The sequence below is a fragment of the Sparassis crispa genome, assembly GCF_003851025.1.
Source record: "Sparassis crispa DNA, contig_000009F, whole genome shotgun sequence".
NCBI lineage: Eukaryota > Fungi > Basidiomycota > Agaricomycetes > Polyporales > Sparassidaceae > Sparassis > Sparassis crispa.
The window spans coordinates 1,501,417-1,529,406 of record NW_020939756.1 but is presented as its reverse complement, the minus strand read 5'-3'; the positions used below and the strand labels follow the sequence as shown (position 1 = coordinate 1,529,406).

The 27,990-nt window shown below is 51.6% G+C and overlaps 8 protein-coding genes across 8 annotated transcripts; 4 read left to right on the top strand and 4 right to left on the bottom strand.

Moving 5' to 3' along the window:
* Nucleotides 1–142: 142 nt before the first annotated feature.
* On the top strand, nt 143–1,664 carry SCP_1005020 (hypothetical protein; the record flags this gene model as incomplete). Its single annotated transcript, XM_027762367.1, has 3 exons — nt 143–229; nt 288–891; nt 940–1,664. 3 exons carry the CDS (start codon nt 143–145, stop codon nt 1,662–1,664), a joined length of 1,416 nt encoding a protein of 471 aa, XP_027618168.1.
* Nucleotides 1,665–3,030: 1,366 nt separating this feature from the next.
* Nucleotides 3,031–5,573, top strand: SCP_1005010 (hypothetical protein; the record flags this gene model as incomplete). Its single annotated transcript, XM_027762366.1, has 8 exons — nt 3,031–3,207; nt 3,260–3,431; nt 3,493–3,504; nt 3,558–3,721; nt 3,781–4,049; nt 4,098–4,416; nt 4,477–4,824; nt 4,881–5,573. 8 exons carry the CDS (start codon nt 3,031–3,033, stop codon nt 5,571–5,573), a joined length of 2,154 nt encoding a protein of 717 aa, XP_027618167.1.
* Nucleotides 5,574–6,897: 1,324 nt separating this feature from the next.
* SCP_1005000 (hypothetical protein) lies at nt 6,898–7,800 on the top strand (the record flags this gene model as incomplete). Its single annotated transcript, XM_027762365.1, has 1 exon — nt 6,898–7,800. The coding sequence occupies one exon, from the start codon at nt 6,898–6,900 to the stop codon at nt 7,798–7,800; it is 903 nt and encodes a 300-aa protein (XP_027618166.1).
* A 1,440-nt stretch (nt 7,801–9,240) lies between these two features.
* SCP_1004990 (hypothetical protein) lies at nt 9,241–9,552 on the bottom strand (the record flags this gene model as incomplete). The annotated part of the gene is made up of 2 exons (XM_027762364.1): nt 9,241–9,479; nt 9,531–9,552. 2 exons carry the CDS (start codon nt 9,550–9,552, stop codon nt 9,241–9,243), a joined length of 261 nt encoding a protein of 86 aa, XP_027618165.1.
* A 3,010-nt stretch (nt 9,553–12,562) lies between these two features.
* Nucleotides 12,563–14,755, top strand: SCP_1004980 (Uncharacterized transporter; the record flags this gene model as incomplete). The annotated part of the gene is made up of 14 exons (XM_027762363.1): nt 12,563–12,719; nt 12,786–12,904; nt 12,963–13,064; nt 13,115–13,208; nt 13,265–13,570; nt 13,626–13,657; nt 13,707–13,800; nt 13,859–14,003; nt 14,056–14,156; nt 14,208–14,331; nt 14,396–14,409; nt 14,469–14,518; nt 14,576–14,668; nt 14,729–14,755. 14 exons carry the CDS (start codon nt 12,563–12,565, stop codon nt 14,753–14,755), a joined length of 1,458 nt encoding a protein of 485 aa, XP_027618164.1.
* A 367-nt stretch (nt 14,756–15,122) lies between these two features.
* On the bottom strand, nt 15,123–16,795 carry SCP_1004970 (hypothetical protein; the record flags this gene model as incomplete). Its single annotated transcript, XM_027762362.1, has 3 exons — nt 15,123–15,146; nt 15,205–16,736; nt 16,789–16,795. 3 exons carry the CDS (start codon nt 16,793–16,795, stop codon nt 15,123–15,125), a joined length of 1,563 nt encoding a protein of 520 aa, XP_027618163.1.
* Nucleotides 16,796–18,994: 2,199 nt separating this feature from the next.
* On the bottom strand, nt 18,995–19,727 carry SCP_1004960 (hypothetical protein; the record flags this gene model as incomplete). The annotated part of the gene is made up of 2 exons (XM_027762361.1): nt 18,995–19,532; nt 19,603–19,727. 2 exons carry the CDS (start codon nt 19,725–19,727, stop codon nt 18,995–18,997), a joined length of 663 nt encoding a protein of 220 aa, XP_027618162.1.
* Nucleotides 19,728–19,974: 247 nt separating this feature from the next.
* On the bottom strand, nt 19,975–20,460 carry SCP_1004950 (hypothetical protein; the record flags this gene model as incomplete). The annotated part of the gene is made up of 3 exons (XM_027762360.1): nt 19,975–20,046; nt 20,132–20,338; nt 20,413–20,460. The coding sequence occupies 3 exons, from the start codon at nt 20,458–20,460 to the stop codon at nt 19,975–19,977; spliced, it is 327 nt and encodes a 108-aa protein (XP_027618161.1).
* Nucleotides 20,461–27,990: the final 7,530 nt, after the last annotated feature.

The window sequence follows — 27,990 nt, the reverse complement described above, 5'->3', positions numbered from 1 at the left end:
TCCATGGCCGCGTCACGTTGCATAAGTATGCTTTGTTTAAAATGGTTTCCGCGCCACTCTGTTCGACATTTTGCGCTTTGACCTTTACCACCCACCACCACCACCGCTGCCACCTTTGTTATCCTTTGTGCCAAACACAATCATGTTCTCGACACCTTACTCTCATGCCGCTTCAATGCACGGAATGTGGCCACTCGCCGACTCTCACCCAACCGTTGACAATTCGAACGTAAGAGCATCGCTCTCTTTTATTCTGCGTCTCTGCTGACGTTTCTCCACGATACCAGAACGTTGCCTCGGACCTGTTTGGGACCATCGGATATGCCGCAGAGCCTTTCAATCTGCCACTGGGAGGCACAGAGTGGGATATCGGCCCATGGTGGCATAGCCAGAGCCACAACAAGTCTGAGGCCACTCTGTCAGACGAGTCGTTAGAGCTCCTCTTGGGTCCCGAACCCGAGAAGGTCCCCGATTTTGTGCCCTTCCCCGACTTTGCACCTGCCTTCGATTTCGACCCTGCCGAATTCGTGGCCGCTGCGTCGCCGCCACTGATCTCCTCTCCCTTGATGTTCTTCTCCGCTCCTGAACCTGCGCCCCACCCTGTCCATAATGCGCCGACTCCACCCGCTCATCCACTCCTACCTATGGCCACAGTGGTCTCCGGTTCTGTACCGAGCACCGTTCCTTCACTTCCTCTCCCTGCCGCCCCCGCCCCGGTTTCGCCGATCACGTCCACCCCCAGTTCTGCACCTACGACTGGAAAGAGAACGAAGCGCGCGCTGTCCGACAGTGACTCTGCTGAGAGTTCGCAAACAGCGGCCAGGCCAGCGAAGAAGGCTCGGAAGTCAAAGGCAGTAGTTGAGGCCACCGATGTGGCTGCCACGGACAATAGTGAGGAGAGTGTCCTCCCTCGACAGATTATCACTGACACAGCTGCAGATTATGCATCGCCGACGGTCAGTACTCTGCTGCACATCATGCAGGGGTTCGCGACGAAGCACTGGAGCACTCCGCGTGAGGTGATCGATCTGACGACCGACGAGGATCACCCGACGATCTTGAAGGAGACCACGAGGGAGCTCGGCGAGTTCACCAAGAGGGTTCTCGCAGAATCTGTTCCGAAGGGTGCTCGCGGTGGGCGAATGTGTGGCCCTGCGAAGTTTGCAGTGGCTCCAACACCCTCACCGGTTCTAGAGTCCAGGGCTGTATCCTCCGTGACGGCGGCGACAGGTTGCAAGAGTAGAGCGACTGCGACGGACTCGAGCGATGGTCGACAAGATGCGGTCCCTGCAGCGAAGAGGAAGACTAGGGCTCCGCGGAAGAAGAGGAATGCGGGAGTGGCGAGCAAGGGGAAAGCTGTGGAAGGGAAGGATGGTTCACCGCATGCCACGAAGGGAACAGCGACCACTTCATCGTCGAATGTTCGTGCGAAGGGCAAGCGGCCGGTGCGTAATGTGGGCCCACCTACCATTCCTCCTCCCGTGATAGCTATGCCTGTCGACTTCATCCACCGTCCTCGTTCGTCTACAAGTGCCAGCAGTGCAGCGGGCAGTACCGGGTCGTCAAACGGTTCTACGGCTTCCGCGCCTGTCAAGAGCACATTGGCGATCCCGATGCCCGTCGTGGCTAGCAAGGTCATGTTCGACATCTTCAGCCAGCGGTGAATGTCACACTTTTGAGGGAGGGACCATACGTCTGTGCTCGATATCACCCCTGGCGATCGGCAGACCACCGAAGGAGGCGGTATGCGACGCCAACGTCGGCGACTTGCCAGCCTATCGACAACACCAAGAGTTGGCCCATCGTTCGCTTCGCGATGCCAGTCGCTGGTGTCGTGTGGCTCACTGCTATCGATGTGGATAGGGCACACTACCATTGCTGGCCAACTCGGACAGCCTGTTGAGTCCATCGGCCACGCAAACTAGTTGTTGCTCGTTGATGCTCGTCGAGCGCATTTTGGAAGCGCTTCTCTCTGAGGAAGTGAAGCTGTTTGACAGGGCATGAAGATGCCTATATGGCATGTATGAAATCCGTTGGTTTATGTACCTCTATGTAGTCCTGACGAAGGTCGTGTTTACATTCTTGATGTCGTTGTTTCCTCATATTGGTACGGATTCTTTGCATCAGATGTGTTGCGTGAGACCTCTGCTATGAGGCATACATACTTCGGTCAGCCACAAGGCCTGAAGGCACGAGTTCTGTGAATTTTAGAGTAGTTCATGAACGCTCTCAGCGGAAGGGGCTATCAAGCGGCCTGCTCATACAGACTGCACTCCGACAACCGGCAGAGTAAGAAAAGCGATATGGTTCGCGCGCGGGCTTAATATTGTCGGTGTGTATCCATAGCCTGCACTCTCGCTGGCAATTCTAGACATACTCAGTATCAATATATCGAAGACCGTCATAGACTTTTTTACCCTCAGCCATTTGCAGATACAGCCTATAATCTACAATCTCTGCCTTCGATTCGCGGAGGTCAATGTGCGCATCCGATAGTATCCCGTTCTATGCGCACATCAGACTCCGCTTCTGAGGAGACATGATACACTCGAGGACGTCGATGGGCCCGGGCTCAACTTGAGCTGTCTCTCCCTCGGGCGCGCATGAAAGCGCGGTGTACCGAACGTCCAGCGTAACTAAGCGCCTCCCTTCGAATCTCACACGTGTCCTCTAAGCTTTTCCCGCGCGAATGGGTTCAATAAGCCATAATCAACGGTAAAGGCACCAGTTCGCTCGCAGTGCGTAACGCTGCGGCAAAGGCGTCAGCGCATAGTGAGTTAGAATTGTAACAGGTTCGATACCGTCATTAAATACAATAAGTTGCGTTATTTTTCTCCCCGAGGATTGAATCAGACGTTGAACGTGGATAGGAACTGGGGTAACTTCGGGTGTGCCGACGGACGAGACCGAAAGGCCAAGCGGATCAGAGCGGATCCTGCCATCCGCCACTGACATAACCATGTACAAGTGTAAATCCAGTTGCAAGCGCTGCGCCTCCTCCTTACAACAGCCCGCCACTCTGTTGTCAACATGTCAGACTCCTCGCAATTCCCGCTGAATATTGCATACGACATTCTCTGCTCAACTATGGACCGTCCCACAGTATTGAGGATTCCTGTCCCCATAGATAGGAAATGGCCACAAATAGCAGCTGAGATTGCTCGGCAGGTCCAATTAGCACCAACCTTCATAGTCTTATACAAGCTGGTAGGTCATATATTGTACATTATTGTTTTCGTGCCTTACAACCTTTTTGCAGCGCACGCCAGCCAATTTCGAAGATCTCGAGCAAGGATTACAGATCGGAGACGTGGAGGGTATTGCTGACAGAGTTAGGCCTTTGGACGACGTACCACATGACATGACGCAGTTTCCCCCGGATAAAGTCCATGTCGTCGTCGTTGTGAGTCCACCGAAAATGGCGGCCGAATGTCAGTGAACAGTCTATCTGTCTGTCGAGGAAGGCTCAATATCATTTGTACATTGACGCAGGGTTTTCCTGGGGTGAGCGCTCCCGAGGTTTTGTAACGCTGGTTCTCAACTCAGCACCATACCAGTCAACCTATCACAGACAGCGCTGACTAAACTGTTACAAGTTGTCATTGAAATACCCAACAGATGGTCGAGGAATGATGTTACCAGCAATGGTGGTGTCTTCGTGGATCGTAGTTCGGTTTTGCAGAACATAGTCGACAAGTTGAAGGCGAAACGGACGTATCGGGTGAGGCAATCTGATCCTTGCCACCTCCGAGTACAACCTGATTATCGACCGATCCCTAGGCAAACTATAATAGCCCCACCTTTCAGAATGCCAGCTCCCTTGCTCATTTCTCCCAATCGTTCAGCCCCGCCATGGGACCAAGCGAGACGGTGAAGGGCGACAACGAATTCGAGACATTCTATCTTGTCTCTTGGCGTTTTAGCAACGATGCACCCCTGGTGTGCTCGGACCCCTCCTCGTCCTTGAAAGCGAGGAGTTTCGTGGTGTATTTCATCCATTCTCCTTTCTTATCCGGCAGTATCCAGAGTGACCCTTTACAGTATAAGGAGTAAGTGACACCACCTGAGAGCATGTCAGACTAATGATTCACTTTCAGACAATTGTCCTGGCAATTCCCGATGTTTGTTATGAGGCGTGACAGTTGGGGTCATGTGCGAAAATTCCACCCGAACAGTGATTTCAGTGTCGTCCTCCACGACTTCCGATGCCCTGTCGTCCTATCGGAAGTTGTTTCACAGAAGGATGAAGGTGAAAGTGACCGATACCGCATGTTAGTGGAAGCCATCGTTGCCGCCCGTGTGGGCAAATATCTCTTGAAGGCTACTTCTCGGAAGCAGTTTTTTGTGGTAGCAATTTACCTCACAGCGTCTCTGGAAGTGGAGAGGTATATCGTGAGCGAAGACTTGTCAGCGCAGGTAAGAGTGGAGCTCCTCGTCTCTGTCGTATCCGAGGCTCTGATGAGGCTCGGTTTCCAGAAGAATCTTATCCAGCAGGAAAAATTTCACCTCAGGGATCCAAGTCGGGCAGCGGAGTTCCTCCGGGAAATGTATAACTTGAAGCCGTTACTGGAGGAGCTCGCGGCCGAGCTCGATGAGACGAAAAGGGCCGATTTGGCGAAGATCGAGACGGACACGTCGAAAATGCTTTCTCTCAATTCCAGGGCGTCCTGGACGAAAACCCATCCCTCAGAATCTAGACTGGAATCAGTCGCAGAACACGATGCGCCAATGAATATCAGTGACGATAATGGCGTATTCAATAGCCGTAGTGTCCGTTCCGTTCTCGACAAGGCAAACTGTGAGATTGACTCTGTTGGATATGGGGTATGTTTATAGAATCTGTTATGTGCATGTCCTATATGAACTGAAATCCTTCCCAGCATCCCCACATAGCCCTCGTTGTCCGAAAGGATGACGGTACTTCGGCCGGATTCCTCAAGTTTGTCAAAGACGGAAACCCAGAAGTAGAAATCCTGCAATATCTCTCGCGGATTGATTCACCCGCCAACCACACCATTCGCCCCATTCGTGTCTGGCCTATCGAAGGGGGCAGGATCGTCTCAATGCCCGTTGGAGGTGGCTGGATCACTTACCTCGAAGATCTTGATGCGCGTCTTTGGGGAGCTTCGCAACAACTGTTCGAAGCTGTCGGATTTATGCATGATCATGGTGTGGCACACATGGACCTGAAACCAGGAAACATCGTAATACCTCCCGTCTACGGAGAACTGTCCATCATTGACTTCAGCATTGCTGTACGCGTCAAAGGTCCAGGACACAAACTGATGGGTTACGCAGGCACGAGAGGTTATACTGCTCCCGAGGTCGGTCGAGTGGCTTATTGCCCTATCCCCGCAGACCTGTGGTCGTGCGGTAAAGTGATTATGGGGCTTTGTGAGAAGATGAAACCGTCTTTCGCTCGTACGTGGCTACGTGACGTCAGCAAACGCCTTATGGACAACGATCCAGACAAGAGGCCGATGATGGCGGAGATCCTTCAGGCGATGTCAAGGGTTGGCCGCGACAGGGATGAACTCGAGCGTCAGATCAGTGGAGTCGTTGAAACCCAGTGAAAACCGACACGAGGCGCTTGGGGACAAGTCAAGCCTGTTCGAACGAGACTGCCTCTTGGCGAAGTAGAGAAATCGAGCGAAATCGAGAAACTCTCCAGCTACGTGACGGGCACATCGAAACTTGCATCAATCCTCGCAAATTGCAAGGCCGGTCCCTCGCTCTACCCTTCGGCGAGTGGCTGAGTTGGCAACATGAATTCTTATGTAATCCCAACTTCTATCTTGACGTGGCGTGTTTTGCCCTTCCCTCACTGCATGTTCTAAGTTCCCTCTGTCTTACCTCCATTGATGTTCGTCTGTGCGCTCCACTATAATCTATGTGATTTTTTTTCATCGGGAGTTTATACTCAGTCTATTTCCTTGTCGTAGGTTTCCGCCGGTAATGTGGAGGTTCCCCGCTGCTACGGTAGCAGCGGGGCGAGAGAAACCTCTTTGTGATGTGGCTGTGGTGTTCCCAACAACCGCGCTGCACAGACTGGTGAGATGTAAGTGGCGTTAACCATTCCGCTAGTACCAATTGTCTGCTCACTCCCTCATTGGACAGGGGCTTATGCATTATGAGGTAGCTGATGATGTGTGATAGTGGATGTACGATAAGCACGCTGTTCCGACCGTGTACAGTAGCAGCATGCTGACACTCCTCGAATCAGAACAAACAGGGCAGCATGGAATACACCTCTGGCTCCAATTCGACACAGGCCTCGTGGGCGACGGTCTCTATATGATAGGATTTTTTCTGCTGTCACAGGTCTATCCTTTGGGTTCTCAGGGCACATATGTGGTGTGCCGTGGACGGTCAGAGTATAGTAGCTGTGGTGTATGTAAAGGCAATATATATTTTTAACAATTATAGTGTACTGTCGAGAAGCCTCAGTACCGCTCGATGCGGCCCGATTATAATCATGAAGAACGAGGGAGAGACGCAGAGAAGTTCTTTGTCTCGCTCTTTCGCGCTCACTCTGTCTCTATTGAAATCGAGAGAACGGTCAAAATATCGAGCGCTATAAAGGCGCATCAATAGTCCCACTATCCCTCTAAGCACCTCGTGTCGATTCTGACTGGCATTGAAAGTCGGATCAGTAGTAGTGTTGGAGTGCATGCCAGTGGTTTCGCAATTGTGAATGCATAGCGTCGAGGGGATGTGTCTTGTCAGAGACAATGTAGGCAATTTTGAACAAATTGTATGAATGTCCCTATGTACTTCTCACCTGACTGTGATGAGATAGGATGTGCAGGAGCCTGCCACCGGGGTGATGCCAGGTACTACTATGAGGGAGATCCAATTCATATAACAAATCTAGGCTCATAGATACAGCTTCTAGTTATGTGCAGGAAGACAGGTGTTTTTGTAATAGAGGCTGAGATCATTATAGATGAGGACACACAGTATACTAAGACTCGCAAGCGTACTGGACTCGGACCTCCGCCAGCGGCGATCCAAGTTTATAGCGCAAAGGCGCATCACGCCGGCGCAGCCGCAAGCCGCGCGCGGATGACGCGTTCCGCGGCCTCCCACACGCCCGAGCCCGCGCGCGGCGTCCTCCCACTGGCGCACGACCGACAGCGGTGCGCACTCGGCGACGATGCGCAGCACGGGCCCGCCCTCGGCGATCGCCGCAGCGTTGAGGGCGGCCGCAGATGCGTGCGCGACAGACGCGTCGCACGCGCCTCCGATAACTTGCACGAGGACAAGCTGCAGGTTGGGCGGGCCCGCTGCGGCAGTCGGGGAGGAGCGCAGGGGCGAGCAGGCGGTGGAGAGTGGGGAGGAGAGCCGTTGTGGGCGCGGAAGGGCTCACCGCATGGACGACGGCGAGGTGCGTCGAGGTGCGTGAGGGCGGCGAGGCGCGCGAAGCGCTCCCAGGTGGACATGTCCTCGTCTGCCGTGGGGCGGGCAAGCCCGAGGGGCGCGTCGGAACTGCAGGAGCCGAATGTGGAGGTGGGTGACGTGCCCGACGAGGGCGGTGTCCTAGCCGTCGCGGCAGGAGAGGCCGAGGAGGTGCTGCTCGCGCGAGAGGCGGGCATGGAGAGGGCGAGCACCCTGCGTGCACTGGTAGCCCGGGAGGGAGAAGCCGCAGGCGAGGGTGCGCTGGCCGGTGCAGGCGTGGAGGACGCAGTGGATGCTCTGAAGGGTGCCGAGGGCGAAGATGCCGAGGTGCTTGACGCGGGCGTGCGCAAACTCGGGGGATTTGTGAGAAATGGCTGCGAGAAATGCGCGCACGGCGCATGATCGAAGATGTCACGGAGAAGCTCAGTGGGGAGGTCTGCAAGATGAGGTGAGATGAAGGCATGGCTGTCAGCTAGCGACCGATGGGGTATCGATGTTGGATATTTCGCGCCACGAAATTGAAGGATGCGGTCGGGCTGTGTTGAGCAGCGGCAAAAGAAAGTAGGAGACGCACAGACAGGAGTCTTTTATATTATGGCACCGGGTAATTAGGCACATGCGAGGGCCCCAAACCGGGTCGATGGAGACTGCAGAATCGGGGTGCTTCGGCACTCGTATCAGCATACAACCTTCACACCTACGTACAGCATGGAGTCATCGACAAGAGCGCACAAAGTGCGAGGCAGACGCGCGAGGGAACAGACTATATGTTGTCCAGGAGAGATGAAGAGCAGCGGACGCGAACTCCTGGAAGAGACGATCGGCATCACCAAGATTAGACACTCACGTCCAAATGAGGAAAGTCTCCACGTTCATCAACAAATTACCATTCCCCGCTCCCGACCATCGCCTCGCCCAATTGAGTCGATCCCTACAACCCATCTCCGAGTCCACTCTCCAACGACTATGTCTCTTCGCCATACTTACACCGTTCCTAGAGTGAGTTTCAGTGCTCACCCATGACTGGAATCTGAGACAGAGCCTCTCACCTTGTCAAGGTTCTAGCACATCCACAGCAATGGGGGTCACCACGACACCTTCACTAGTCTGCTGAAGAATTTAAGTTTACGTTCTCGCACTCCCGGAAGCGAGTCGTGCGTGGAGATGTTTGCGGTCCCGTCTGCCGGGCTGGGTAACTCGCAGACGTATTCTGCATGGAGGGGGTGTGTACCCTATGCATATCAGTACCCGCTGACAATTACCCGATCGACAGGTTTAAGTAAAGATTCCAACTTGCACTGGCAGGCCAATCAGTCCCGCGAAGCGATGTTGGTCGCCCCGCAGTGGCAGCACCATGCGATGGGCAAAATGCTCTCCGAGCCACATAGTATTCCATCCACTGGTTTGTACATGCTCTGTACGTACATCTTCGTGCACAACTACTTGTGCCATGGTATGTGCTCAGGGAAGGCGCCGGATCACGCTCTCTTTCAGCAGGCTTCGTAGAATTCAACATGCTACTTAACCTCATCAAAGAAAATGGTATTCTATGCAAACTTAAGAACAAAAAAAGATGTGAGAGAGGCGTAAGGCCAGTGAGAATGGAATTCCGCAGAAAGCCACCGCCATCGTGATGCTGACTAAGCAAGGCGTTCAGTAGCTCGTGGTGGTTGTCGAATTGAAAATGCCTTTGCAAAGCTGCAGCACTGCCCATTGCTCGCCCACGATGAAGCTCCCTGCCGCCCTCGTCCCCGCCTTAGCCTTTGACGTGCGCGCCCAGAACACATCGAGTGTGTCGCACGTCAGTGTGGACGCCAACCTTCCCGCTCAGCTATATTCACCTCAGCAGCGCCTCTGCCAGCGCGACCAGCATCCTCCTCTCCCCGCCTGATTCCTACGTGTGCTTCGTTCACGCGTCTTCCTCTCGGAGCAGCTTGAGCGCTGATATACCTCGCCTGCGTACCCGTCTGTGTCCTCCGGCTCGAGCATCCCAGCGACCTCCGCCTCGTCGAGCGCCTCTTCCACGCCCGGCGCGTCCTCCATGTCCTCCGTGTCCTCCGGGACCTCCGCCCCAAGCGCGTCTGTGGTCAGCAGTTCCACCTCTAGCAAGATCTCCAAATACGCAGTCTCACCTTCGTCAAGCACCCTCATCATAATTGACTCTCCGAAGCCTTCTTCAGGCTCTGTTTCTATTTCGACCCCCGGCCTGCCCTCCTTGTCTTCTTTCTCTTCCCCGGAAGCTGTTCAAGCTGAGGCTGTGGAGACCGCAGCCGCGCTACCGGTGGTTGCGAGGGATTACACGTCTTGCATTTGCATATTCCTTCGCCATAACCACGGCACCCATTGGCGGCGTAGCCCATTGTGATTCTCTCGTTCTCCGCGATGTTCTTGATGGCAAGCATGCCATCCGCGTGCGTACCCGCGATCCGCACTATCTGAAAAGAGACTCGTGAGTCGCCACGGGTATCATCCTCGAACAGATGTGAACGGAGAACGCAGCCACATTTGATGCATTCTCTGCAACGCCGAAGTGGGTGCCGGAAAGATGCAGAGAATAAGAAAGTACCTGGCGGTTAGGGTGTAGTCGTGATTCACGAAATGAAATGGCCCCATGATCAACCTCACGCCATGTGGCGGAAGATGGGTCGAAGAGGCCCTGATGAGTGAAAGGCCCTGCTCGGCATCCACTACGTCAGAAGACATAGAACTGCAGAGTGTCAGAATGTGCGTGTCAGCGGGAATGCTGGTACGTGCTTTCACGCTCCATCCACGGTCGTGCCGAAGGAAACCTTCTGCAGCTGGACCACGCTTCCACCACAGCACAGCAGGCAGTAACGTGCAAGAAGGCTTTCGGTTTGTCAGACAAATGGTACATTATATGCGGACGAACTCCTGCACGCACTGCGCAATGAGAGCCCAGTCGTTCTTGTGGAACAACGCTGGGAAATTTCCGATTAGATCCTTAGCTACTGCCCTCGTAGCCGTTTTGGAGTAATCCTTCTCTCTCCAGAGGGCATCGATCTCATGATAAATTTGCAACTCGGTTTGAGCGTCCAAGGCCACATCAGATACTCTATCCGGACGGATGGCCCGATAATGATTCTTTTTTCTTTTCGATGCGAAGAGGGCAATAACGAGAGTGTCGTCGACGAGTCCGTATCTCGAGCTATGGTAGGACTGAAGGTTCAATTCATGGATGGTCTTCTAGAGAATACTCCGAGGTGGGTCTAGGGGATATCTTTGCGGGTCTGCATCCAAGGACGCGTAATTTACGCGAGGGACGTTCCGTCGCGGTCGGCATGACATGGTTTGAGGCGACCAACCGGAGAGCGGCACTGTGTTGTCGACACACTGCGTTTCGCGCAGACACGAATAGTGGCTACGAAGGAGTCTGCGAATAATGAACCATGAGGGCAGGGAATTAGTGGACTGGCTTGCGGGTGAGACACCGACGTGAGGAGCCTGTACTATATAACTCGGGAGGAAGCGAAGCGCCTTTGGGTACGGTGGTTGGCATATGGTTTCCATGCGTAAAACTGCACTGACTGACTCAGTAGGAGACTGATACTTATTTTGTGGGTTTAAAAGTTCGCCAAACTGGTGGAGTGCGTGGACAACGCTCCGTCCGGAGGACGTCTGACCGGACGGGGGCGAAACCGTAGTCTGCTTTCAAATCAGGGTGCTTCACCGTAGTACACGATTTCGGAGTTACATAAGCAACTTGATCTCCGAAACGCGTCGACTAGATCTGGTGTAACGCGACGCGTCGGCCTCCGCAAGACAACACCCTCTGCATCACATGAATTTTCCAATAATTATACATTCCACCATCCTCATAATGTCAGAATGACTTCTACATTCATTGGGCCACACTCATTTTGATTCAGTTCACCTGAGGGACTCACACTGTGCCGGCAAATACTCGCGAGATCTCTACCTTATGATCCACACGACTATCAACTGGAAGGTGTCTGCAAGGCATTAGATGGATCTTGTGCAGGAGGTGCAGACCAGGTCGGGACGACATCTTGAAGCACATCGCGAGAAGGTGATGTTGAGCCTGGCAGCTGTGGATGAGGAAGCGAGGCTGTCTGAGTAGGGCAGGTTGAATTTTGTAGTTGAGCATTATGAGAAATGTAGCGAGGAACTGGCGCAAGGGTGGATCATCGACAGGACTGTGGAATGGGAACATCTTGGGGAAGGTGAGCGCGTCTTGACGCGACGCGACGACCCACTCTTTCGGTCAGGAACCCTCGGTCGGCATCACAGCCGGATGAACGGCATCTCTTCGGCATCCGCATTCACGAGTGAAATCCTGTACTACGGTTAAGGGGGCGCGTTTGAAAGCAGACCTATATCAGTCCGTCCCTCCAACCTCTCATAGGACTGATTTTGTAGTCTGGCTTTGGGAGACTAGCGAAACCGTGACATCAACGTTGAGCGAACACGTCCTGTCACCACATCACGAGACCGTGATGATTGTGATCACCGTGACCGCGGAGAGCGGAATAACCATTTCCATTTGTAGCCTCCAAGTCCCTAACCCGGAGTTATTTGTTGCATCCCACTTGGACCCACTATCACCGACGTCTGTTCCCGGGCCCAGTGGGTTTGCAGGCACCAGCTTAACTAGGCTCGATCTTCCCCCCCCCAATCGCGCGTTCCGAGCTCTCCGGCGATGGCCGGCGGCATACCCAGAACAGTGTGTCCCTTCCCTTCACCAATAGCAACCGAAAGGACTGAAAGATTCATCGACAGGACTGTACGAGTCTCTGCTTCTACTTTCTGTGTCCGTCGCACATGTTATGGACCGTGAGCTCAGAAACAACAGCTAGATAGAGTTTGTTTCGACGGACCAACGGAACGGGTGCCACATCATCCAGGCACGACTCTACAGTCGGTCGCCAACTTCCACTCCACTATGTTGCCGTTAATGTCGACGATTCCGCCCTGGCCAATGGGATTTCCTGAGCATATCCAGGAGCAACTAACGGGACCACCGGCATCGACTGTATGTCGGATGGTACACCGCTGCGGATGGTAACTTGACCAAACACAGACGATCGACCGACTTTTGGCAGGAGCATGTTGGTGCACTGCTTTAGAAGTGCCTCTATTGAGAGCGAGGGTGCTCTCGCCTTTTCTCCTCACTACTACGACCACAATGTCCAATCGGCACGAAAAGTTCGACTCTTTCGACGAAAAAATCCTGAACAATAGGCAAGTCGCTTCTGTGCGTACCTCACTCGAAGAGAGGAGGCTGGTGAGGAGACTCGATGCTCGTATTATGCCCATTGCATGTATCTTGTACTTTTTTGCCTGTAAGTGTCGTATCGAGGTCGGGCCTTACTCTCTCGGCACGAGTCAATTGACGGAAGTATTTCCAGACCTGGACAGGACGAATCTTGGCAACGCCCGTTTGCAAGGATTGCCCCAAGACATCCTCCACGGCGATCCAACTGGCAAGTTGTATGATTGGGTTAATTCGGCGTTCTTTTTCTCCTACGTCGGTTCCACCTCCACCTGTACTTGTCTTCACTCACTGATCGAGTTATTATCTCTAGATCCTGTGTCCGATTCCCGTCACGATCGTCTCCAAACTCTGCAATCCTCGCCTGTGGCTGGGTTGCGCGGCTATTGGATGGGGAATATGCTCAACATTGATGGTGTGTATTATGGACTCCAACGCGGGCTTCCTAACACATATGATTCTCAGGCATCTGGTTATAACTTCGGAGGTCTCATCGTAGCGAGAATTGGCCTCGGTGTCTTCGAAGCATGCTTTGCTCCCGGCATTCCGCTCTACATGTGTTCGTGATCTTGTTCTCAACTGCTCGGCTTTTGTTTCGACGTAACTCTATTGCAGCATACTTCTACACGAAGGAAGAGATGGGTAAACGCATGGCCTACTGGTTCAGCTTCGCCGCTATCTCTGGTGCCTTCGGCGGAGCGATTGCATTTGCTGTGCAGCATGCGCATATTGCGCTCGCGAATTGGAGACTTCTGTTTGTCATAGAGGGCGCGCCAACTATTGTACTCGGAATATTGTCGATATTCATCCTGCCAGATCGTCCAGAAGCAACGACGATGCTGAACGAAGAAGAGCGCCTGCTTGCTCTAGAGCGAGTGAACAGAGGGTTGAAAGCAGACACTGGCAGAACGATCAACAAGAGTGCGCATCTCGATCCGTCCCATTACCGATGCTCTATTGTTAACCTTGTGATTAGAGCATATCTTCGCCGCCTTTAAGGATTGGAGAGTCAGGACCTCTTATCGGTCTCGTTTCTCCTGCTGATTTTTGTCATCAGATCTATGCTGCTGGAGTGGTCTACTTCGGTGCAAACTGTGCTTTGGCTTCGATTTCTGCATTTCTGCCCACCATCATCACCACATTCGGTTACAGTACGTCCTCACTCCCCATGCGAGTCGCTTGATTCTCATGTGCTGCTCGTGTTTTTAGCGAACGCGCTCGCACAGCTGCTTACCGTGCCACCGTATGCGGTTGCAGCAGTCTTCATGTGTCTCACCTCGTACTGCTCAGATAGGCTGCAGAGCCGTGGCCTCTTCATAGCAGGAGCGAGCCTCCTCGGCAGCATAGGCTACATGTGCGTGGGAGTCTCTATTTCTCCAGACGCGCCCTAATGCCCTCGTTGGTAGTTTGTTGCTCGCAGTGCCCGACAACAACCACGTCCGTTACTTCGCGACGTTTTGCATCACCAGTGGCACCTACACGATTGTCGGGATCATCATCGCGTGGTGTACGCTTGCCTAGCTGGTCTTGCACTGAGACGCTGCTGACAAGTGTACAGTCACGCATAACCTTGGCTCGGAGACGAAGAAGGCCACGGGCATCCCGATGTACATGGCTATCGGCCAGTGCGGTAGTATTCTGGGGTCTCACTTGTATCCGACTACGGATAGCCCACGATACATGTAAGTCTGCGTGCTTTGTGACCTGGTTCGGCACTTAGTATGGTAATTTGCGACGCCAAATCAGCAAAGGATTTGCAGGTAAGTCGCCCTTCCCGCCCCTTCAAGGATAAAGATTGGCGAAAATATCTCCACCCTAGTAACGTGTGCCCTCGAGTTCCTCTCTGGAGCTATCGCGATCGTCCTTACGGTTAGTTCCCTCCAGTACCCTCCAATAGAAGGCGTCTCTGACATCATCTCCGCAAAGGTTTACCATCGGACGGAGAATGCGCGCAGAGACCGAACATACGGGAAGCCCGTACCTGATGCAATGGTTGATACCTTGGAATTGGCCGACTCCGTATGGGATCTATTCATCTCAATGCCTCTCTGACCTGTATTCTGACTATATCTGCGTTAGGCACCCGATTTCCGCTATGTGCCATGATGCAGCCGATCAATAGCCTTAATAGTTGTGCACATTCGTGGCTCGCGATGAACGGCACTTTGGCGCAGCTTTGACCACCACACTTCCCTGCAATGAATAATGATCTGTATCATGTTTCCGTTCCTGATTGTTGCGCTATCGAAATGAATGGACAACTACTTTTGAGTCCGTCGATGCAGACTAAATCACCTACGCACTTCGCAAGATGGGATACGAGGCGCTTTGACAGTGCGCGTTAGAGAATGCTTTTCTTGACTGAGAACATAATTCAATACATCAAACGTTCGTGACCTTCTGGATAGATGCTACAAGATATGTATCTCGCCGCCGAAGCATATCATGAATGCTACTTCCACCTTCTCCGTACTTACGTAGGCAGCTTGAATTCGATCTAAATCGGCAGACAAGTAATCAGACACAAGGCACTGAAAGACGACGGATAAACGCACCCGCGTGATGGCATCTCGAATACTATCTTCTAGCTTATCAACGTCAGTCAAGAAGCCTGATAATTGGGTTGGTGGAGTTGTGTTCTGAGTCTTGCGCCACCGCGGTGTTGAATACACTATGTGATGCAGACGATTCTGGGTCTCTGTCGATGCACTAGTCGGTTGGATCGCTGTGAATATCTTGGGCCATAATTCGTCGCCATATCCCTTCTCGTTCCAGAACAAAGACTTTTCCGAGCCCCGCTGAGAGACTGTAGCGAGCAGCGAAGTCAGAGAAGCCGCCAGATCGCCGAATGGAGAGGGTGGGGACTGGGACTTCTCGGGCTGGACGTATTCCGATACGCACTCGGAGACGACTCGACGACATTTTTCACGGTATTCCAAGAATCGCCGGTATGCTTGGGCGGACGCCATCTCCATCTCGGGGACGTACACATCGCATGTCTGGTACACCGCCAGTCTAGCAGCCTCCTTGGCTTCTCTTTTCCATTTGAACCTGGCTGCAACGAGGTAGACACGCAATGGATGAACGCCCACCTTCTCCATGAGTTTTCTTCTGGCAAACTCCTCCACCTTCTGGACTTGGTATTTCTTAGCAGCCTCTAGAAGAGCAACGACCTCCGCCATGTCTTCGACTAGTGGTTCAGTCATCGGGTAGATGAGCTGCAGAAGACGGCTTAGAACCACAGTGTGCTCAGCGAGGAAGATAATGGGAGGAAATTGGTCAGAGCAGTCCTTCTGCTCGCGAGGCCAGCTAGATAAAGGAATAGAGGATGCTAAGGACAACAGCCTCTCCAGGACATAGAAGTCAGTACCATCTCTAGATCTGAGAATGAAATCTCCTTCCCCTTTGGAGCTGAATATCGGAAGAACTGTTTGCGGAGAAGGCACAGCTGTAGCTGCAGCTCTGTCCAGTCCTCCCGGGCTGGACGGACCATTCTGATCATGGCCAAAGAAGTCGAAGATGGCTGGCGGAGATGATGCCATTCGATACTGCAAAAGACGATAATAGGCGCCAGCAGAAATGTGGTCCATCTCTGGGACATAGTCGTCCAGAGGATCCGAGCGGAACCCTCTAGCAGCACGTTCTGCCACGAGGTCCAAACTCAGGTCACAGGCGACTGCATACACCGCCATAGGGTCAATTGAGGCCAGCCGCAACAATGCCGTCCGCATCAGGCTCACCGCCTCCTGCATCTGGTACTTCGCAGCCGCAGACAGAACGTCGCGTATTTCCATCGGCATGACGTGTACAGGATCATCAACGGGATAACAGAGTCGTAGCAAGTGGTCCAATGTCCGGTTATTCTCAGGGCAAGGGATCACTGGAATAGTGGCGCCGTCATGTTTCACGTCCTCACAAGCAGCCTGAGGCAAAGTGAACATATCCTCAAATAGGGGTGATGCTAGTGCGAGCACAATTTTATGCACGCGGAAGTCGACATTGTCCGCAGAGCGAAGTATGACGTCTGCGTTCGCCTTATCGAAGGGAGCAGAAGCCAAGGTAGGAATAGGGCTCTTTGTCGTGACATCTGTCAAGTTATTGTGTTTAATGCGGCTTTGCATCCCGGTATAAGAACCTACCTGCCATTTTATGGGTGAGATTTTGAAGACTTAGGTGTTCGAATCTCAGTGGCCCACGTAAAGTCAAGGAATATGTCCTAAGACAAAAGTTGGGCCGTGGCAATCAAAGTGTAAGTGCTTTAAGCGCTGAGCGCTGAGCGCTTGCTGAGTGGTTGAGGGTCGGGCCGGATGCCGCATTGATATCAGGCCCAGCGCTTTGCATAATTGCGTCGCGGGAAAAAATCGCAGTATTTGGCTGGCGCAAACACAGCCATAAACGGAAGGAGGCAGGTCGAGGCCGGTCACGAGATCCCTTGCCCACTCAAGAGTTCGCAACAAAAGTACCGTTTGTCGTGCAAAAACGTCATAAGAAAAATGAGTAGGCCAATGATATGTTCAGAGGCCCTGGGATGGGCTGAAAAGTGTTGCGGACTCCAAACGACAAATGCCGAGGAGAGCCTGAATGCCGCGGGTGGCTGGCAAACTCCCCACCTTCTCGATATGGGTTTGTTTGCACGGACCAAATAGCGGAAAAAATTCCGCGAGTTTCACGCAATTATGCAAAGCGCTGTAAGCTTTCTTCGGACGTGTACTATCCTAGGCACAGTTCTGCAAACTCTTTCAGTGTGCTGCTCATAGCACCCTGACAACTTTATGAAATACCTTGAAACTTGCAGTCTATGTACAATAATGTCCCCTCTACAAGGTTATCAAAGTAGCATGTTAAAATTCCCAGAACTTATGTTCTCGGAAACCTTCCGGTGACGAGAGTGCAAGTGCGCAGGGTAATGCAAAATCGTCACAAGCCTGTCACGATGAGCGCCCTTCGGCATGCCCGGCAAATTTGATGGCTCGGTCAACGCAGAGCGGTGTGCACAGTGGCGGATGGATGTAACGCGTCTTTCTCGCAACATAGCATAGAGCAAGAACAACTTCGCATGGCGTCAATCGGGGTCACTCTGAAGGTAGCTCCATGTTAGAAAGGCTTATATTATGGGTGGCAAAATTTTAGGATGAGTACTGCAGGAAGGATCTCCATATCAGCTGTATTTCCGGCACTTACATTGGGGTGCAAAACCATGCAATCGCTCTTCTATTTGTTTCTACATCAACAAATTATCATACACAGGGTTGAAACATGTTTAGATAGTGTCTATACAACTACTAACCAAACCCATTAAAATATTTTTGAGAATTGGACGAGATATTCGCATTTTGCATATTGATGCGCACTTTGCAGAACTGTGCCTAGGATAGTACAGTCGACGGAATGGTCCCGCTTACATGACTATCAAAGAAACGCGTTCATGGGAGCGAAGTTGAACCGAAGGAGGGCGGCCGAACGAAATCATCTACCATGCGAAGTTATGGTATCATGGTAGCATGTCCGATTTTCTGCAGGACAGTACAGCAATCATAAAAACTGCTAAGCAAAAAGGAAAGTGATGCACCGAAATATCGATAAGTACGTGCAAAAACACAAGTCCGTCAAAATGCCTCCTCCATCGTCCTAGTGATCACCTTGCTTGCCAAGGTCTCCTCGCCCCCTTAATTGCACCACTTTTCCGTGCCCCGTACCTGCCCGACTTCTCTCCCGAGTGTCTCCGGTTGAGGCCTTTATGTTCGACTCCCGCGGTCGTCGCATTGTTAACCCTGTACATCTGTTGTTGATTATAGAACCATCCGCGAGCGTTGCGTACATCTGTTGCATGGCATTGCTTCTCAATCACTAACAAACATTATCCAGTTGTCCATTCTCTTTCGAAAACCAGTCTGGTTGCTGTATGCTTGTACTTGTCCATTCAACACTTGACTACAACTATCGGACACAGGTTTTTTTCCACCATTAATTTGACTTTTTGTCTGTCACAGAACATATAGTTAGTCTATAAAGAAAATTCACTAGAAGTGAATCTGTGGTGTTTGTTGCCCATTCACTTAATGATGGCTCTGACATCTGAAATACCGAAATTGAATTGTGAACTTCCCCTTCAACCTTGTACACCGTAAACCACTCTGTTGGGGGGTAATTATTATTTACTAATACCCTTCAAATTGTCTAGAATACATGCATATCTTACAAATGCATTACCACTCAGCAAGCAAGGTCAAGGCCGACGCCAGTCGGCGCTTCCCTAGTGGTTAGTTTACAGGGTAATGTGATTTGAAAGGTCTATTGCACGCCTTCTCCCAGAAATCCCTGCAACATCCCCCGCTCACCGGTCCTCTACAGCGCAAGAGTCAGGGCACCCGCTCCTGCACCGACAACGACCCAGAACCCTGCGTGCGCACGCCGATGCGCAGCGTTCGTGTTCGTGTGTGTGGACGCAGGAGAGCTGCCTGAACTAGTGTGGCTGCTGAAGGATGACGACCTGGACGACTCAGACGAGGAATGGCTGGACGTTCCAGATGCGGAGAGTATGCTCCGTGATGACGAAGGCGGTGTATTCGAGACTTGGCTGGTAAAGATTGAGCTGGACGGCATCCCAATCGCGTTGGTGCTGGAGAACAAGGACGAGCTCTCGCTCGAGACCGATGACGCGACGGAGAATGAAGATCCTGGCACGTCGGTAGGTGTGACTGACGTTTCCGAGAAGGAGGATGACGGCACATCGCTTGGCGTGGAGGACACTAAGGCGCCATCCGAGCTGGAGGGCGCCGCACTATCCGTGGGGAAAGAGAAGCTGCTGCTCTCCGAGTCGGACGGCGTCGAGCTCGCAACGTCGGGGGGCGTAGGGAATGGCGAGCTGAAGAAGGATGCACTCCTATGGATAACCGGAAATGTTTTCCCGGATAAGCAAATGAGGCGGGAGATGTACGACGGAAGGTACGTACGAAGACGGGGCAACCACAGGAGGCGTAGGGATGACGGATTGGGACGTCACATCATCTACACTTGCCAGAACGACGACGGATACGATGACAGCAGCGAAGCCGTTAGCACTGGAAATGAGCTTCATCGCGGAAGCCTCTCCAAGAGGAGTGGAAGAAAAGACACGAGAATACAAAATATGGGAACCGAGATGTCATCCATCGTGAAAGCTTTATACCCTCAACCCTAGAGACGGGCGTCGAAATCCGTGGTGGGATCGCGGTGATCGTTCACCTTCACGAGATTCGGACTCAACCGGGCTCGAATTGTGCGCGGGACGATGCTGTGTGCCGCACGTAGGACCATCTGTGCATTGTGGCACCTCTGGAAGGCAATCAGATGGTCATCTCAACGCCGAGCAAATGATACTCGAGCGTTGAGGTGTTCGGCGAACCAATGCCGTGTACCTAAACGGACGAAATCGAAGCTGTTAAGATTGCATGTCCAGACACTGCAGTGTTGGCAGTGAATGCGATGAGAAACGATAGTTACCGAGAGCGCGATAGATGAAACTGGTACAGACTTGCGTAGATTGGAGAGCCAGGGGGAGGCAAAAGTGACGTATGGCGAGTCAGAAGGCCGATGGTCCTTACGTGCTGTGCGTGGAACTTGTGGTGTAGGATGAAAGGACCATGACGTATACGCAATTGCGACGGCGGCGGTATTCATCTCCGCGAGATACTGTATGTTGCAAGTCGGCTGAGATTCATGTCATTTGAAGTCAGGCATGACGCGGACGTTCAACGTTAAACAAGAAAAGGCTGTGGACGCACCTTCCCAATGACCGCGGAATCATTCCCTTCAACGCACCACTCACGCATGGTTAGGGATACAAGTAACTTAGACAGCGACTACGCTTTCCGCACACTTTCTGCGGGTTAGCGCTGTCAGAACGTCGAATAAAGACCGACGCAAAGATAAATTCAACTCCAGGTCAGTGCTGCGAGTCTTGCCAAGAATGGGGCACATATCAGAGGTCGGGCGAAGATACCACTGGAAGAATATTCGATACGAATACCATAATGGGGAACGGTAAAGCAGGAACACGCGCTGGTATTTGTGCAATCTAGTATTCCAGCGCACATGTCACCAACTGAGAGTTTGGCCTAGATACAGCAGTAATATGTCGGATTGTGCGGGAATACGGAACGGAAGACACTGACCCGCCTTCTGCGCACTTCACATGTCTGAACTACCCTCGCATGCCCACGTCCGGATATAAATCGAGATCTAAAAATGTATTCTGAGTATCATATAGCGAGGATCCGGAGTCATGCATTCAAATATTGAATATTGAACCTTCGTTGCCTCAATTTCAGGAGGATATCCGTATCTGACAACTGATTCGCCAAATTGGGATGCCCACTGTGGGCACACCGGACGTCACATGTCACAACCCAAGTCCCTGCAGCATCCAAACGTTCGACGTTACGCCAGACTCTACAATCTTCGGAACCTCCTCCATGGCGCTGTTATAGCAGAGGTGTCCACCCGGAAAACGCGTAATCGGTCTGCAAATATGGACTCCGAAACTCGAATGGCAGGAGAGCGAAACTCCAGCTCCACGGATCGACGTCAAGCACTATGTATATGAACTGCGTTTGGTCAGAAAGGGCATAGCTTGGCTTAAAAGTGTGTATGGCTTGAGTCTACCATTTGGAAAGCTGTTAATCTCAACTTATAATTAGTACTTCCTTACTTCCTGCCATCCGAATCCGCTGGTGTATTGATGCCTTTTCGCGTGGCTTGTTACCGGCATCGTTGACGCTTTCCCTCCATCCCACTGCTAGACAGCACACTTGCGAGTATGGCCGATATACCGGAACGTGCGGTTTCATTCTCGGTGGGGTCGCATCAACACCGCGCACTGTTTACGCCGTGCTCGAAATAACTTCGTCTTTCCCCATCGTCTCCAGTACTCGCTGCGAACGCTTTTCAATACCTTCGTGATGGTAGTTGCAGTCACGAAGTGTTTGCTATAGATCAGACATTCTTCGTTCTTGCCCCCATTCTCTCTTCCAGCCTGACTCTCCAGCAAGCGCATCGGGCCAGGTTTTGGAATGACGCGTTCTGAGGGCTGCATAATGCTACTCCGACTTTCATTCCCGAACAGCCTTAACTCTGGAAGCATCGAGGGCGGCCCTCCGTACTTCGTTGGCCCTCAATAGGTATGACCGCGCTAAGGGCACAACTCGCGACTCATGATGATTGATCTAGGGTCGCCTCGAGGAGATCAGTGGGCCTCCACGTGCGGTGCGTTAATGCATCACGCCCAGTCGACTGGACGCCGAGGATATCGTCGTTTCCGCGATCGATAAGAGAATAGACGAGGAGCGCTTTGCGGAGTACTAGTGCGATCACTGCTCGACAGGAGACTCCGCCGCACCTCGTGTGTAGAAGCGCCAACCGAACCGAGAGTGTGCTCTCCGGTCTTATTGGCCTTAAGATCACGATCGTGCTCCCCGCACTGGTAGAGGCCCGCTGCTGCTACTGTGGAAGGACGGACTACTCGAGTGCTCGAGCGTTGAACTGGATAGGGAACGAGACCTTGAAGTGAAAATTATGTGCGCTCTGGACTACCCATCTTTTCGCCTGCATGAACGGGAAGGGATAGGCCTGGCCCTCTGCCGCTGCTCTCACACTCCGCTATCCCTTGCGGGCGTACGCCAACTATCACGCGCTGTGATGCACCGTCGCGGTATGCTGCCCAACCTCCTGCGTCGTCGCACCATGCGCATAACACGAGGTAGAGTTGGAGGGGGTCGTAACAGTTAAATCTTTCGCATCATTCTCCGGTCTGGTGCAAGAGGTTGTAGCAAACAAGGCACAATATTGATCTCCAGAGTGTGCAATTGGTGCGTCTTCTATTGCTTGATCGGAACATAGTTTTTTGAACCATTGCTCCGCTCGGCTGCCCAGCAGCTTCGTTTCTCCTAGGATATTGCATTTACCCCGGTTGTGAAGTCTTACCAGCGGTGTCTGTGTAACTATGAATTATTTGGTATCACCGGACGCAAATGTTAAGCGTGAAAGACTCCCAAACTTACTGTGCCGTTTGCATCTATACCCAAAGCCTGCTACAGCCTATAACCTCGGCAGACAACCACTCAGGACATGGCCTGTTCGTGCCCTTCCGGCTCTGAGACCAATCTCCGGCCATCGTATTCGAGGGTGACTTCGTCCATCGCCCGCACGGCTGCTCCGCTGTTTTGGAGACACTGTGCCTTTCTTAATCCGCTCGTTATCGCACGTAGTGCTCTCGTGACGAACGTTCCTGCCACTTAGATGACCCGCTCTCCTTGCATCCGACAGAGCCGAGCCCAACTCGTTACAAAGCCCGTATGCACCGAATCTTGTCTCTTCCTCGAGGCGAACGTGGGTCGCATATCTGACTCAGGGAGGTGCTTACACGCTGATCGTCACGATTGGAATAGTATGATGTTCGCTTTCTGCCCTGTCACTGTCATTCGTTACTGACTGCTCCTTGCAAGCTCCTCATCACCCAAAATTCCGTACTGAGCCGTCACGTTATATGGAGGTGACATAGACAATCCCTCCTACTGGAATAAGGCCGTGTATTGCAAGGTATCATGGGTTATTGCAATTTCATCGTGTTCTTGTATTCATGGTCCAACCCCCATCGTCATCTGTGGGCGCGTGTGAGTCCTTGCGACACGCGGCGCATGGGGCTATCACTGCACTTGTCACACCGGCGCCTCACAATCCACATCAGCCATTCATCGGGATCCTATTAGCGACTGCACGCTTCGTGCAATCAAACCCCGTTGCCATGTGGTTGCACGCAAGCCTAGCTTCCGGAACGCGAAGTCGACGAGAGACACCATCCTGCAGGGATGGGTGATGATTTGACCGACATTTCTCATTTCTATAGGTATCTAATACCTCGCTCAAACTTGTGAACGCAAAACGATAGGCCCTCTAAGGTCCGTGTATCAGTAGAACATGTGGATCAGATGGCGGTCTTCGCAATTTCGAAGTCAGGATATCACCGCGGGTGACTCTATTGGCCCGTAGTGGGAGGCGGTTGATCAAAGACGATTACAGCACGCATACGGTACGTCTGTTCCAAAATTTCCTTTTCTGAACGGCGGTGACGATAGTGTCATTTCGGTGGCTAAGGTGCCTAGCCTATGTCGACATCGATGAATGCAGATACCTGACCGGGCAACACGTTCATCGTGGGCTATCCGAAGATGCGCTTCGGCTTTTCGGCAGCCTCACTGGAATTCGCAAATCGGACATGAGGACGCCATACATGGGGAATATGAGTTGTGGGCCTTCATGAAACCTTAGGGGTTCATCTGTATCGTCGACCTCGAATTCTAACTCGAACACGCCGCCATGTCTTCCAACGCTGAAGCCGAACCAAGTGAATTTATGCTGCTGATATTCTTGTGTTGCATACTGATAATTGTTGGTCAGCCTGGCCTAGTACTCCAGGATCCCAAGGTCAAGGGAATGACGAGCCTGATAATCCAGGAAGACCTGCGGCTTCCGGTGCAGATGAAGCTCAACCGTCAAGCAAGCGAGTTGATAAAGACAAGGAGCATTGCTGCAAGATCTGCAAGGCAGAGAAGAATGGGCGAAAGCTGATCGTAGCGCTTGACGGGACATTGAACCAATTTGGGCGCAAGGTAGGACGTGTAGCGATAATTCTTCACTGCGGTCCTTTGACTGTTAGCGCAGAACTCCAACGTTGTCGAAATATATGCCCGTATCGAGAAGGATGGCCAACAGCTTTCTTACTACAATAGCGGCATCGGCACGTATGCTAACACCACTCGCAGTACCATTTGGAAAAGGACGAAGTTGAAGCTGAGCAGTTTGTTTGATATGGCGTTCGCTCGGTATGCGTGCTATGTTGTGTTCTGTAACTTGCCGATCTAAGCCAACACACAGGAACTTCGAAAAGATTGTCCTCGGTGCATATCGTTGGCTGTCGGATACCTACCAACCAGGGGATCAGATCTTTCTGTTTGGTACGTTTGCAGCACATGCAGTTCCACTATCACGTTATACAGATTTTTGGTTTCAGGATTTTCGCGCGGCGCGTATCAGGTCCGAGTTCTAGCGGGAATGATCGAGCAGGTATGCATTATTTGCATATGTGATCCACGAGCACACGAATGATTCTCTGCAAATAGGTCGGATTAATATACTCGGGGAACGAGGAGCAGATTCCGTTGTATGTCCCCTTCCTCGTCTACCATACAACACTGACACTTTCCCCCCAGTGCATACGAGTTATACGAACAAGCGTATGTGCTTATATTCGATCGTCGTAGACCCTTGATGTGGACTTCCCTTCCTGTGTCACTTCTTCTGTCACACAGGGATGACAATATGGCAAATCACTTCAAGGAGACCTTCTCTCATCGTGACGTCAAAGTACACTTCTTGGGTGTCTGGTAATGTGTTTGTCTTATGTACTCAACAGCGCTATCCAACGTTATTTGGTGTAGGGACACAGTCTCTTCTGTAGGCGTGTTCGGGCGCAAGAAAGACCTACCCCGTACTCGGAGTTGTGACCACATCTGCCATGTTCGTCACGCCCTCGCGCTTGATGAGCGTCGGGTCAAGTTCACCCCGGAATTATTTGAGCCTAGTGCTGCAAACTCAGTCAAGAAATCGCAGCATCTACAAGCTGATGGGGAAAACATGCCGAGGCGAGAGGTCGCAAGCACCCATTTGAAAGAAGTCTGGTTTGCAGGCTGTCACTCTGACATGTCAGTGTATCCAGTTCAATGCATGTCACCACACTCTAACTGTCCATTGGCTCTTTTTCAGTGGAGGTGGGAACAAACCAAAAGATAAGTTACTGATGGAGGATATACCGGCTCTCTGGATGGCGAATGAAGCGCGTACAGCGGGACTCAAGTTCAAGCCTACGAAAGTAGGATGGAATATGGAGCGACTCAAACATGAGACCCCAATTGAGTCTCTCACCCCACCGTGGTGGATTCTCGAACTCCTCCCATTCCTCCGTCACTCAGAAAGTTTGCCACATTTAGCGCCACCAGAAGATTTGCCGTGGTGGTCGTACGCTCGACTGATTCATTGGTTACGCAGGGCAGCCCCTCATTGCGGCGAACATCGGTATATCAGACCAGACCAGAAGATACATGCTTCTGTTGCTCTTAAGAGAGGATACACCCCTCGTGCTCGATTTATATCCTCCCCTGGCGCCACCCGCACCTGGGATGGTATTCTCGGAAAAGACCATATAAATGAACTGATCGGGATAGACGGGTTCGGGCTCATGAGGAAGATGATAGAGTTTGACTTATATGACACCTCCTCCGCGGTTTCCCTGGTGCAAGCTCTCGAGTACCCCGATGAACCAGAGCTGCGGTCTGCTCTAGACCGTTTATTAGTGTTAGCGGAATTTGGTGCGATATTGACTGTTCTTCAGCATGTGTTCTTTCTGATAATGAATTCCAGATGCAGGGGTGACTGCCATTATCAGAGCCGGTGGAACATACCTGAGCACGCTCAAAGGTCTTTTCGAAAGACAACTGGCGGATGAAGTCAAAGCAAAGGCCGTAGAATTGGTTTTCAGGATCGGCATTTGCTCTTCAGATGACCCTGAAGAGGTCTATGTCGGTCGGCATAATTTATCCTTATTATGGGATAGAGGCTTCAAGGACATACTCATGCCACTAGCATTGGCAGAGAGTGACAAGTCATCGCAAGTCAAACGAACGATCCTGCTTCTGTATCTGCCGGACCCTAATGTTCAGATACCCCACCCGCATGATTCATCATTCTTAAAATTTGTCATAGATTGCTTGTCTACGGATGCTGTTGATGTTGCCATTGCTGCACTTCTCACTCTTCATAGACTGAATCCTCATCTAGTTGAACAAGAAGTTTCGAAATTTGTGGGAGGTGAGATTATTTACTCATATGTTATTGTTTGGTTGATTCTGTTTGGCATAGATATACCAGCCAAATCTACTATCAACACCTTTAGTTCAGGAATTGTCTCAATATTGAAAAAGTTACCTGCCTATATGCAGGTATCGGCACTTCAGCTAATGGAGTTTGATCTGCCTGTATGGTGGGCACTCCCCGGGTATCGTGTAAAGCTTCGAGACAGTATCCTCGAGACCAAAGAAGTTGCAAATGCCTTGATCAACTTAATGAATCTCCCTCGAAAAGATATTTTGCACTCTGCTTCACGCATGTTTCCACAATTTGTTGCTCTATGTACATTTCATTTTTATTTGGCTTTTATTTGTTTCTAATTCAATGTGTAATGATAGGCACAAATCCGGGGGTGAAACCTGGAGGAAAGGGCTGTCATTGGTGGTGCATGTTGTACCAGCAGCAGCTTGGAGGAGGCCACAATGGTATGGGTTATCTGTTCAGATCACAATGATTGTATGCTCACATTAATTCATAAAGAGACCATATTTTCTGATGGAGTGCAGTTCCTTAAGGGCCTTGCAAAGCATAAGGGGCAGGCTGTGGTCACTGATTTCATGGATTTTGTGTTATCTCCAGATACTGTGCTCAGTCAATGGAGTATTGACTCATTCAAACAGACAGGTGTGTCCTTGCTGATTATGCAAGACTGCTTGTGCAGCTAATTATCACCCAATGTAGCTGAAATGCAAGGCTTGGAGGAGTTGATTCATTGGTTGGAACAATATGGAACTGCTTGTGTGTTATTATGAATGCATCAGTTGAGCAGAGCTGACATGTAGTCACACAGAGAGCTTCACACCCCATTACCTTACTTGGCTGAAAAATGCATTCCAGGGTGAAGTGGATCTCTTACGCAGGTCAACTTTACATACCATTTCACGAATTGCAATGGGAAAAGGTAAGTCCCAACTTGCTGGTCATTGATATCGGACTAAATCAAGCAGCACCTGTCCCTAAAATTGTCACCGACAATGCCTCTGTGGCTGGTGCTTTTGCTGAGTATCTAAACAGTGATGACCAACAAACAAAGGCTTGAGCAGTAAATGAGTTGAGTAGGATTGGGACCCCATGTGAGTGCATCTTTTTTCTTTGATGCTGCCAGTAATTACAGAATTACACAAGGGGACGTGAATGTTGATGACTGGCAAAGGGTGATCGTCCTGCTTATTCGGCTATCTGGACAAAATGACCGGGAAGTAACGGAGGCGGCTCTGCTTAGTCTACAATCAATGCTGCACAGTGGTGAAGAGCTACCATCATAATGTACAGTCTCTTGCTCATAGAAAGGCAGGTGGCTCTCTCGAGAAAGAGGTTCTCGATTGCGGCTTCATTGGTTTATTGCTGAAGCTGGTTCGGGATGGCGAACGACTTGTCACCCATTGGTCAACACTCTCCTCAAT